This window comes from Artemia sp. Qi Xiang Cuo, chromosome 11 (genome assembly GCF_049724085.1).
Source record: "Artemia sp. Qi Xiang Cuo chromosome 11, ASM4972408v1, whole genome shotgun sequence".
Classification (NCBI taxonomy): domain Eukaryota; kingdom Metazoa; phylum Arthropoda; class Branchiopoda; order Anostraca; family Artemiidae; genus Artemia; species Artemia sp. Qi Xiang Cuo.
Window position 1 is genome coordinate 11,434,574 of NC_142804.1, and position 14,059 is coordinate 11,448,632.

The 14,059-nt window shown below is 34.1% G+C and overlaps 1 protein-coding gene across 1 annotated transcript in view; it reads left to right on the forward strand.

Moving 5' to 3' along the window:
* Nucleotides 1-13,250: 13,250 nt before the first annotated feature.
* LOC148946634 (transmembrane protease serine 5-like) overlaps nucleotides 13,251-14,059 on the forward strand; it is a 123,266-nt gene continuing 122,457 nt past the window's right edge. The window contains exon 1 of the mRNA XM_089096375.1: nucleotides 13,251-13,320. Within this exon, the coding sequence (XP_088952501.1) occupies nucleotides 13,251-13,320 (70 nt within the window). The remainder of the gene's footprint in view (nucleotides 13,321-14,059) is intronic.

The window sequence follows — 14,059 nt, forward strand, 5'->3', positions numbered from 1 at the left end:
TCGTAGAAGCTTCGAAATAGCCATTTTGTTCAGCGTATTTTATTGTCAGATATAAAATATGTCTGCGAGGAGGACACTTCCCCACAACTCTCAGGGCAAGGGTTTTAAGTTGTGCCCAGGGGGCATATAAGAACCATGTTGGCATAATGTATTGTTTTTTTTTCCTTTAAACTAGGGCACTTCGTAATGAAGAAACTGTCGTAGAAACTTCGAAAGTGGCTCAAACAATTGGAAAATGGACCGGCTTGTGCCCTTTTAATAGTCAAAAGTAATTGGAAGCCAACAAACAAGCCGTCCACTCCAACCATTTCCCGAAACACATTTGGTGAAAATTTTTAGATAGCCGTTTTGTTCAGCGTAGTTGATTTCCTGATAGAAAATATGTTCTTGAGGAGGAATTTCCTCTACAGCCCTCAGGGTAAGGATTTTAAGTTATGCCCTGGGGGCATAAATTTTTTTTATAAAAAGCATTCATAGAAACTTCAAAAAAGGCTCATTTGATTGAAAATTCAAAGGGCTAGTACCCTTTTAATGGTCAAAAGTGATAGGAGGGTAGCTAAAACATCTATCACGCCCACCTTCTGCCCAAACAGATCCAATCAGAATTTTGAGATTTCCATTTTGTTCAACATAGTTTTAAGTTCTGGAAATTAGATCTTTGAAGATTACACCCCCCCCATAGCCCTCAGGGCAGGGGTTGGGAGTTATGCCTGGGGACCTATAAGGTTCTTATAGAACGCATTGTTGTAGAAACTTCAAATAGGGTTCATTTGATTGAAAATGGATATGGCCAGTGTCCTTTTTATAGTCAAAAGGGATGGAAATGCAGCTAAGACCCCTTCCACGCCTAAAGTTTCCCTAAGCACATCCATTCAAAATTTTCAGATAGCCATTTTATTCGACGTATTTTAATGTTTAGAAAATTATCCTTTTGAGCAGCATATCCCCCCACATTCTTCAGGGCAAGGGTTACAAGTTATGTCGTAGGGGCATATAAGGTTTTCATTGAAATCTTTGTCGTAGAAACTTAAAAAAGGGCTCATTCGATTGGAAATTCAGAGGGATACTACTACTACTACTACTAAAAACTCACCGCAGCACCAACCTACCTGAGGCCAACACAGCTAAGCACGATCCTTTTCCACCGCAATGTATTCAAAGCCTCCCTTCTTACACCCGCCCACGAAGTTCCCATTTCCTTTAAATCTTTCTTTTTGACGTCCTCGCACCCCAGACGGGGACGACCTGCTTTCCGTTTAGCCCTAGATGGTTGGCTGAAAAGAACAACCTTCGGCAATCTGTCATCCTTCATCCGTACAACGTGCCCTAACCACCTCAACCTTTCTCTCATTATAGCCCTAGAGAGCGGTATTGAACCACATTTTTCGTATAGCCTATTTTCTGAAATACGGTCAGTCAGCCGGGTACCCAGAACTTCCAATTTCCCTGGAAATCATCTAGCAAATCTTCATCCACTTTTCGGAGCGTCCATGCTTCAGAGCCATATTTGACCACTGTCATCACTGTAGCTTCTAATATTATAATTTTGGTTTGCAGACTTATTTTGCTATTCTTCCAGACTTTTTTTAACTGTGAAAAAACACCCTGAGCCTTGGCTATTCTATTTTTAACATCTCCACTGTTCCCACCATCTTTACTAATAACACTACCAAGGTAAGTGAAGCTGCCCACCTGATTAATATTTTCATTACCCAACGTCACCTCTTCATCTTCACTTATTCCTAGCCTTAGTGACTTAGTCTCCCTAACATTAATTAAGTGCTTTAATTAAGGTTTTCCTAAAATCGTTAGGTACTTTCCCTTTTTCAAAAATCATATTCATAATCTTCAATAACTTATTTCTGACCTCAGAGCCAACTTATTTAAAAAACTCATTTACCACCCTATTAGCACCTGGAGCCTTATTATTCTTTAGTCCTTTTAGTACTACTGCTAATTCTTCTTCACAAAACAAATCTTTCTTCACATCCAAAGTATCACAAACTTTTTCATTTTCTTCTATATTTTTTCCTGCAACTCTATCTCGGATAAGCAAGTTTTCAAAATATTCGGCCCATCTCTCTTTAGTTTTTTCCTTGTCGCTAATTGCGACCCCATTCCTATCTTTAACTGGGACAAGTCCGGATTGACTACTCCCTCTCAGTTTGTTAACGTGCCAGTAAAAAATTTTACTATTATGCCGTCTAGCTGGATCTTCCAGATCCTTGGCAATTTTATCCATGGCCCCCACTTCACACCTCCTTAGTTCATATTTTAATGCTTTCTCCACTTTCTTTACATTTCTTTTGTTTTCATACGATTTATCACTCAGATAATTCTTGTACAAGTCCTTTCTCTTTTCTATTAAACATAAAGCTTTTTCACTAATATTCGTAGCTGCAGATCTAGCTTTCTTCCCTAATACACCTTCAGCAACTTCACAAATTAATTTTCTAAAATTTTTCCAACCATCTTCCACATAATCAAATTTAAAACTCTCAAGTTTAGTATTCAACTGTTCCTAGAAAATTTCTCTCAAATTCTCATCCTGGAGTCTACCAACATCAATACTTCCCGGGAGGTAGTTACCCTTCCGATATTTCAGTTTTAAATTAACCCTTGACACTACTAGATAGTGATCTTTACTTTTAACATAAATAACAGCACTCCTATATACCCTAGTATATTGCATTGATCCTGCCAGTCTTCGGTTTACTATAACATAATCAATAAGGGTTGCTGTCTTACCATCACGTGAATACCATGTTAACTAATGAACCATTTTATGACCAAACACCGTATTGGTTATAACTAGATTGTTTTACCTACAAAATTGCAAAAGTCTGTATCCATTACTATTTTCTTTTCCTACACCAAATTTACCTAGGCTGGGATACCATCCTTCCCTATTTCTACCAACCTGGGCGTTAAAATCTCCCAGTAATAACATCAAATTTCTACCTGGGACCTTGTCTATTTGCTCCTGTAACTGTAAAAAAAATTCATCTGAGTCCCTAGTATCTCCGTCAGTTGGTTCTACAGAGGCGTATACTACTTGAACTGATACCTTGAACTTTAAAGTCATAAAATGAGTAATTAGTATTCTATTATTAATACCTTCCCAGCCTAAACAAGACTTAGCACCTTCCTTATTCATCATGAGCCCTCCTCCCTGTCTATGTACCCCATCCCTACTGCCTGAGTAAACAAATTCTATATCACCTAATTTCATGCTTCCTACCCCTGGGATATGAGTTTCTGAAACTCAAAATAAATCCAGTTCGAATCGTCTGAATTCGTTAGTCAAAATGTCGAACCGATAGTCATTTTTTAATGTCTTAACATTCCAATTTCCAATATTCATGTTCTTTAAATCCTTGAAATTATTTTCGCCTCAGGAAAAGCAATGATCTCGGTTACCACTGCAGGACGGGGATCACGTATATTCTCAAGTCTACACCGAAGTTCTTAAGCCGGCTTAGAACCGGAAAACAAGACGTCCCTGGGACCTCCATGAATGGAGGCTTTGTGCAATCCTCGGCCCATTTTGGTCACAACATGATTTTCAGCACTTGGCGATACTCTTCTATCAACAAGAGTCGAAATCCTGCACAGACATTCTCAAGCCTATTAACTCCGACTCATTACAAATATTATTAACTCCGCCTACAAATATTATGCTACTACGGGGAGGCAACCCATAATAATTAATTTAGCTAGGAAGAGGTTTTTCAGCCCAAAGACGCCCATCAAAACATACCAAGTCCAGAAGAATTTTCAATTAGTCAGAATCCCGTGCGAATGCTGTGTCGTTTACTAGGCTATAATTTCTTCGAGGGGCGCCACTCCTCAAGTGGGAATAGAGTTGACCGCAAGGTCCCCAGTCTTGCAGGTACCCACAAAAAGGTTGATGCAACCCTTTGCAGAGGCTGTTGTCCATAGATCTAGATCTTACGCTCTGCCACAATTGTCCTCCTATAGAGGATCCTCCCGCGATGGTGCGCTGCATCACCATGCAATTTAACCCATTACCGGGAGAAGGTTTGCAACTCATGGGATTTGTGGACAAACCAGTGGGTCCTTTTGAGTGTACATTTCGAGTGTCCTTTTGAGTTCCTCCTCCACCTATATTTATGACCCCGGGCGAGGGTGTCCCAGATTATATTATGGACCCCCTTGAACTAGATCCCCCTTGGTCCGTGCCTCCTATGGAGGTACCCAAACACGCAAACTACTTATAAATATATATAACTCACTGAATATATAAGTTATATACGGAAATATATAATTTAATGAAATATTTAACCTACTACTTATAAATATATATAACTCACTGAATATACAAGTTATATACAGAAATATAGAACTCACTGACATATTTAAGCTACTACTTATAAATATATATTACTCACTGACTATATAAGTTAAATACAGAAATATATAACTTACTGACCTATTTAACCTATTATTTATAAATATATATAACTCACTTGATATATAAGTTATTTACAGAAATATATAACTTACTGGCTTATTTAAGCTACTACTTATAAATATATATAACTCACTCAATATATAAGTTATGCACAAAAATATAGAACTCACTGACATATTTAACCTGACTATATAACTCACTGACTGTATAAGTTATTTACAGAAATATATAACTCACTTACATAATTAACCTACTACTTATAAATATATATAACTTACTGAATATATAAGTTATATACAGAAATATATAACTCACTGACATATTTAAACTACTACTTATAAATATATATAGCTCACTGAATATATAAGATATATACAGAAATATATAACTTTCTGACATATTTAACCTACTACTTATAAATATATTTAGCTCAAAGAATATATAAGTTATATACAGAAATATATAACTTATTGATATATTTAATCTACTACTTATAAATATATATGTCACTAAACATATAAGTTATATACAGAAATATAGAACTCACTTAAATATTTCACCTACTACTTATAAATATATATAACTCACTTAATATATAAGTTATGTAAAGAAATATATAACTTACTGACATATTTAACCTACTACTTATAAATATATATAACTCACTGAATATATAAGTTATATACAGAATATATAACCCACTGACATATCTAACGTACTACTTATAAATATATATAACTCAATGAATCTATAAGTTATATACAGAAATATATAGCTTATTGACATATTTAACGTACTACTTATAAATATATATAAGTCACTGAATATATAAGTTATATACAGAAATATAGAACTCACTGAAATATTTAACCTACTACTTATAAATATATAAAACTCACTGAATATATAAGTTGTATAACGAAATATATAACGTACTGACATATTTAACCTACTGCTTATAAATATATATAACTCACTGAATGCATAATTTATATACAGAAACATATAACTCACTGACATATTTAACTTGCTACTTATAAATATATATAACTCACTGAATATATAAGTTATATACAGAAATATAGAACTCACTGACATATTTAACCTACTACTTATAAATATATATAACTCATTGACTATATAAGTTATATACAGAAATACATAACTTACTGACATATTTAACCTACTACTTATGAATATCCATAACTCACTGAATATAAAAGTTATATACAGTAATATATAACTCACTGAATATATAAGTTATTTACAGAAATATATAACTTACTGACATATTTAATCTACTACTTATGAATATATATAACTCACTGAATATATAAGTTATATACAGAAATATATATCTTGCTGACATATTTAACCTACTACTTATAAATATATATATATATATATATATATATATATATATATATATATATATATATATATATATATATATATATATATATATATATATATATATATATATATATATATATATATATATATATATATATATATATATATATATATATATATATATATATATATATATATATATATATATATATATATATATATATATATATAAATAAATATATCTATCCGCTCAGCGGATATAGCGGATAGATATGCAGTGGTCATTTAATCGATTTATTAAGTCAAAACTATTCAACGCCGTCGTCTCTCCTGCCATCTGGTATATATCACCCTTGTGGGAAATGTTGTCCCTCACCGAGCGTTGAAAACTACGAGCCACGTACTACAGATTTGCAAAATTTTTGCTGGGACTTCCACTGAGATTTTCTAACACGGAGATCTCATCCATGTATGGAATCCTTGATCCATCAACCAAGGTGATTGATCTAGAACGGAGAGCCTCAAGACGATCCCTCAGTAAACTCTACAACTCACCGCTGACTCAACTGTTTCTGTGAATGAAGTACCTGTATTTAATTTTTAGTGTTGAACATGTTTTTCTTCTTTTTTTGTTTCATTCTGTACTCCGCTTTTTTTTCTCCATTTCTCCATTGTAAGCGGGCATAAATAAATATATATAGATATAACTCACTGAATATATAAGTTATATACAGAAATATATAATTCACTGACATATTTAACCTACTGCTTATAAATACATATAACTCACTGAATATATAAGTTATATACAGAAATATAGAACTTACTGACATATTTAACCTACTACTTATAAATATATATATATATAACTCACTGATTATATAAAATATATACAGAAATATAGAACTCACTGACATATTTAACCTACTTCTTATAAATATATATAACTCACTGAATATATAAGTTATATACAGAAATATATAACTTACTGACATATTTAACCTACTGCTTATAAATATATATAACTCACTGAATATATAAAGCTATATTGAAAGTTATTTGAGGGCAACTAAAATTTACTGACATATTTAACCTACTACTTACTGACATATTTTAGTAAGTAACCTACTTTACTTACTGACATATTTAACCTACTACTTATAAATATATATAACTCACTGAATATATAAAGCTATATTGAAAGTTATTTGAGGGCAACTAACCCCCATCTCACGCCCACTATTTCCAAAAACCTTTCAATTACAATTTTGAGATAAGTTTTTTATTCAGCGTAGTTGATTTCCTCATAGAAAATGTGTTCTTGAGGAGTATATCCTCCCACAGTCCTCAGGGTAAGGATTATAATTTGGGCCCTGGGGACATATAAGGTTTTTATAAAAAGCGCAGTCATAGAAACTTCAAAATAGGCTTATTCTATTTAAAATTCAAATGGCTAGTGCCCTTTTTAATGGTCGAAAGTAATTGGAGAGCAACTAGCCCCCCTCCTACGCCCACCTTCTGCCCCAAAAGATCCAATCAAAATATGAGATTTCTATTGTGTTCAACATAGTTTTAAGTTCTGGAAATTAGGTCTTTGAGGATTACAACCCCTCATAGCCTTCAAAGCAAGAGTTGGAAGTTAAGCCTTGTCAAGGAAGCACGGAGGAGGGGGGCCGCCCGTCCCGCCCCCCCCCCCTCAAAAAAATATCACTATTTGTTTCATTTTCCCAAAATTTTCTAGTTTTTCTCACAGAATAATAGGTTTGAAGGATTTGCCCTTCTCCAGAAAAAAATGGCCCCCACCCCCGAAACAAATTCTTGGTACGTGTCTGTGCCTGATGACCTATAAGGTTTTTATAGAATGCCTTATTGTAGAAACTTCAAAAAGGGTTCATTCGATAAAAATGGATATGGCTAGTCTCCTTTTTAATAGTCAAAAGGGATGGGAAGGCAACTAACACCCCTTCCAAGCCTAATGTTTCCCTAAACTAACACCCCTTCCACGGCTAAAGTTTCCCTAAGCACATCCATTCAAAATTTTCAGATAGCCATTTTATTCGACGTATTTTAATGTTTAGAAAATTATCCTTTTGAGCAGGATATCCCCCCACATTCTTCAGGGCAAGGGTTACAAGTTATGTCGCAGGGGCACATTAGGTTTTCATTGAAATCTTTGTCGTAGAAACTTAAAAAAGGGCTCATTCGATTGGAAATTCAGAGGGATACTACTACTACTACTACTAAAAACTCACCGCAGCACCAAGCGACCTGAGGCCAACACAGCTACGCACGATCCTTCTCCACCGCAATCTATTCAAAGCCTCCCTTTTTACACCCTTCCCCGAAGTTCCCATTTCCTTTAAATCTTTCTTTTTGACGTCCTCGCACCCCAGACGGGGACGACCTGCTTTCCGTTTTGCCCTAGATGGTTGGCTGAAAAGAACAACCTTCGGCAATCTGTCATCCTTCATCCGTACAACGTGCCCTAACCACCTCAACCTTTCTCTCATTATAGCCCTAGAGAGCGGTATTGAACCACATTTTTCGTATAGCCTATTTTCTGAAATACGGTCAGTCAGCCGGGTACCCAGAACTTCCAATTTCCCTGGAAATCATCTAGCAAATCTTCATCCACTTTTCGGAGCGTCCATGCTTCAGAGCCATATTTGACCACTGTCATCACTGTAGCTTCTAATATTATAATTTTGGTTTGCAGACTTATTTTGCTATTCTTCCAGACTTTTTTTAACTGTGAAAAAACACCCTGAGCCTTGGCTATTCTATTTTTAACATCTCCACTGTTCCCACCATCTTTACTAATAACACTACCAAGGTAAGTGAAGCTGCCCACCTGATTACTGGTGTAATTAGCCCCTCTCTTACGCCTACCATATCCATAAAAAAACAGTCATTCAAAGTTTAGAGATAGCCATTTCGTTCAACGTAGTTGAAAGTTCTGGAAATTATGTATCTAAGGATGACAAACCTCCCAGAACCCCAAGAACCCTATGCCTTGGGGGAATATAAGGTTTTCATAGATAGAGTTCTCGCAAAAACTTCAAAAGCGGCTCACTCATTGAAAATTGTGAAGGCTAGTCCCCTTTTTAACAGTCGAAAGGGATTCGAGGGTAACTAACCCCCCTCGGACATCCATTAATCCCCCAAACTCATCAGATCAAAATTTTCAGATTGTCATTTTTTTTTCAACGTAGTAGAAAGCTCTGGAAATTAGGTCTTTGAGGATGACAAATCCCCCAACCACAAGGGCAAAAGTTGTAAGTTATGTCGTAAACACTTTAAAAGGGCTTTGGAAATTGGAAATTGAAAGGGCTAGTGCCTTTTTTAACAGTTTGAAAGTGATTGGAAAGTGATTAACGCCCCTCTCAAGCCCACCATTTCCCCAAACAGATCCAATCAAGATTTTGAGATAGTAATTTTGTTAAACGTAGGTGAAAGTTCTGGAAATTAGGAGTGAGATGATGACCACCACCCTAAAGGCTTTAGGGTAAGGGTTGTAATTTATGCCCTGGGGATATAAGATGTTTATAGAAAGCAGTGTCGCAGAAACTCAAAAAGAGTTCATTCAATTAGAAATTGAAAGGCTGAGTGCCCTTTTTAATAGTCAAAAGTGATTTGAAGGCTTGACATTTTAATAGTAAAGATCGATTTGGGCATAATTTGTTATGTTTTGTTGTAGTTGTTGCTTAGACCAGGACACTTCGTAACGAAAGAGTTGTTGCAGGAACTTCAAAAAGGGCTCATTCAATTGAAAATAAAAAGGGCTGTTGCCCATTTTAATAGTCGAAAGTGATTGGACAGCAACTAATTCTCGTCCGACGTCCACTATCTTATTTGCCCAGTATGTTCAAAAACTAAATGTTGCCTTAAGATTAATTGAAAATGCACTGTGTCAATAGTAATTCCCAGTGAAGCATCTCAGCGGTATTGCGAGAACGACTGAGGGCATTATGATCAAACTTTCATGGCTACTTCTGCTCTTAAATTCAACCAAATCAAAATAGCGTAACCAAGCTATAAAAGAAAGTAAGCATATTTTTTTGTGAATGGTGTCAAGTTTTCCATTTCAGGTCAACTAGAAGAAGTATGAAACTAAATTAAACACTAATCTTTATGACCAGATTTTTAAAAGGGTTAATGTTGTTAAAAAGCATACAAACAGCAGGTCAAACTATAAAGTCTTACAAAAATAAAACAAATGTAAAGCATGATTTTCTTTTTCCCTGAAAAGTCTATGTCAATATAAAACGAACTGAAATTAATTAAGAAAACTTTGTGCACAAATTAAGTTTTTCAAAGAGCAGTAAAGTATTCCATTAAAAAAATGAGAAAAAGTAAAATCAAATAATCTACCAAGCGTGGAACTACCACAAATTAGCATCGATAAATAAATGATATCCAAAACGAAGAGAAATTACAATAAATAACCGAGTCAAACGCAAAACGAAGAGAAATTAACATAAGTTGGGCTCAAAACCCCTCTGCCTTCGTAAGGCCAGAATATAATTTGCATTTTACTGAAAAAAAACAAGTGAATGTGGATTGTTAGTTTAATATGCATATAATGATATTTAGTACTTAAATTTTAATATTATTTGATTTATTAAAGTTACTAAAGTATTAAAATTAACATTGTTTCAAATTTTCATATTTTTTTATATTTTTTATATACGTTTTTGAATTAATACAGCTTTGATTTTGGCTCACCGTATATGAATAATCAAAAGTAAATTTGCATATTAATTTTACTTTTTATTGGCTAAATGGCTTTCTCAAAATTTTGTTCTGACACAACTTACGAATTAACGTACATAACGATCTTTTACATTCGTATGTATTTATTACTTATATTAGGGACCTTGCTCCCTAGTCAATACCTCACTCTTTACGCTAAAGTTCAAATTTTGTTCAAATCACAAACTCCTGAATTACAAAGGTTGATTAAATAGAATAGATAGCTCTTTTGAAAGAACTAAAATAAACTTTGGCGTAAAGGGCGAGGCCTTTACGTAATACGTAATCCCTTTACGTAATCCCTCATATACGTAATACGTAATTTCTGTTTCCTTTAAGTTTTAATGTTGCTTCTTACTTTCAGTTGAAAAAATACTCAATCAAAATTTAAAGATAGGCATTTTGTGCAACAGAGTTGAAAGGTCTGAAAATTAAATATTGGAAGATAACAACCCCCTTCCCCTCCCCCCACCACGGCCATCAGGGCAAGGGTTGCAAGTTATGCCCGTGGAGCATATAAGGTTTACACAGAAAAGGTGATCGTAAAAACTTCGGAAGGGGCTCATTGGATAGACTTTTGCATTGAGAGAAGGAGGAAATATCCAAACTCTTGTTTGTAGTTATCTTTGTTCGATTCAAGCTCGATTTGCATATTTAATTTAAGTTTCACTCGTTTTAAAATTTATTAATTAATTTATATTAGCATCTATTGTATATTTGTTTGCATTGACTGTTTATTTAATATCTGTCCGTTTTCAGTTTCATTGTTACTTCGATAGCAAAATGTTTTTTTTTTCATTTTAAGCTTGATTTTCAAATTCAATCTAAGCATTATGTGCCTTAATATCTAATTATTCATTTATATTATTACTTGTTGTATGTTTTTTTGATGTGATTGTTTATTTTATTTCTGCTCGTTTTGGGTTTCATTTATTCTTTAATAGTAATTTCTGGTCGTTTAGAGTTTGAATTTTAACAGGTATTTGCATCTGCTGAGCTTAATTTTAAAATGACCTTTACTTAAAAAAAACAACTTATTTTTCGGAATTATTTTTTAATTAATGTTTGTAAAACAGGCATTTTATGTGCAAAAAATGAAAAGACTTTACTTCCATAAGCGAAAGCGAAAATATGATCAGTCTTTACTTCAATTTGGCTTTACATTTCAAACTATATAACTAAAAGAACATTATGAAATGATTTTTCTCTTTTTTAAGATTTACAACATCTTTCATTATATTCTTTTAGTTTATTGACACACGAAATATGCTTTGATTCAGTCTTTTTAGTTTTAATGGTTTCACATTCTTTAGAGCAAATATTTTCTTGTAGATCGAGCGAAAAGATTACTCATTATCCTTATAAAACCATTATAAATCTTTATAATATCTTGATCAATATTATGAAAGAAGTTATAAATCTTTAAAAAAAGAGTATTTACGAGCAGCATATTGAGTTTCATACTTTTTTCCTAAAAATAATAAGTTATTAAACATTGGAGAGAATCTTGTATTACCTGTTGCTATTAAAATGGTAGAAATACTACAGGAAAGAACAAATGGTGAAGATATTCAAAAAATCTTTTTTCGAGCGATACTGTCTCAAATGAAATTTCTGATATTAACAAGGAACAATTAGTCCAGCTTAGTAGAAGAATTAAAAAAAAATCCTAATCTTTTCAAATCAGTTGGACAAAACAACTGATATTAATGAATTTGCTCAGTTGTTAATAAGTGTCAGGTATGCTTATGTAAAAAGCGTAGTGGAAGAATGGTTATTTTGTCCTCCTATGAAATACCATACATGTAAAGACATTTATTGCATAAATGACCGAAAAAACTGTTGTGGCATATGCACAAGTGGTGCAAGAGCAATGACAGAGCAATGAAGTTATTTTTTCCAAAATTATATTGGTTTGAAATTATTGGATTCAAATGATGCATGTCGAAGAAAATAATTTCTTCTCAAAAAATCGGTTCATGCCGAAAAGTTAATCAGGTCAGAATACAATTAGACAAGATTTAAGCCGGTGGGTATATTCAAAAATTTTCCAGCCAGTCACCATTAAAATAAGCCATTTTGGTGGGAAATCATCCAGTATTTCAACAATGAGAAGACCTCAGTCACTAGTCCAGATTCAACACTAGTTTAGATTACAGTCAGTGTTATCGAATCATTAAGTTAGAATCATATCGGTATCAGTATTGAATTAGAGTTCATAGAGTTAACAGCTAAATAAGTTTCAATTCAGTTGGATAAAACACATGCTTAAAATCTCAACAGCTTAGCTTGCGTAGCTAACAAGTTTGACAACGAGTGAACTTAATTGACTAGTTATACTTATAGTTGACTAGTTATTATGCTAAAGAAATATGTTGTCAGTCAGCCAGAAAACGTTTGATGATGGAATGAAGGCACTGGGAAAGAAACTGGATCTCATAATTAACCAACAAAAAGAGTTTGCTGTTACACTGTCCTCGATTTCGGATGAGGTTCAGACTTTGAAAATTGAATCGAAGTCTCGTGATGCGAAGATTGCTAGTCTAGAAAGCCAGCTTGAGGAGCAAAAGTCAAAGTTTGATACAATCGAAATGAAACTGCTGGAAATCGAAGTAAAAGACCAAAAACTCAACTTATCATCTTCGGATTACCGAAAGAGAAAAACCAACAGTCAGTTCTCATGAATGTGTCTACGTTACTGACATCAAAAATGGAAATCACGGATAAAATCCAATTATCACAGTGCTACCGAGTGCCTCAGAAGTCAAATGTGTCTAGCCGTAAGCCGATCACCCCTCCAGTTTTTGTAACAGTGTCGACAGAAAAAGATATTCTATCAATCTTCAGTTCAATATCGAAGCTGAAAGAAAATGGGGTCCAGATTTGCACGACTTGCCACCCAAATTAAACTCTATTAGAAATGAGTTACTGTCTAAGGATAAGGAAATGCGTGAGAATGGATCCGCTCAACTCACACGAGTGAAACAAAAAGGGCTAAACTCTGCCTAGAGTATAAATCAGATTCTCAGTCGCAGTGGACAAAAGCATAAGAAATATTAAAGGCGACTAGTGTATGATGTTAGATCGATCCCGCTCTAGATTGATAATTGTTTCGTTTTCGTGTTTGAGATATGTTGATTTTTATTTTGATGTGTTATTTAGGCTAGCTCCGTTTAAGTTTATTTTGATTATTTCTACCCCAGTTATTTCTGTTCTACTTATACCTTCTTAGCTTGGGTCTTCTCGAAGGATGATAAGCATAGTTAGTTTTCATGACTCGGCAGTGGTACGGGCTCCTTATCACGCGTGCTTACTGGCGTTTAGTGGGATCTTTCGATTATTACTTAGTTGACTTTAAAGTTTGCGGGTGCGGGGGGGGGGGCGATAGATTGGTGGCTTTGGAGGGGAAACCCCTTGACCTATCTTTACTTTCTGAAACTTTTCATGTATTCGGTCAAAGAGAAAACAACACTTTTTCTAAAATAAAACCGTCATCGTACGTTTTTCCTGATGAAATAA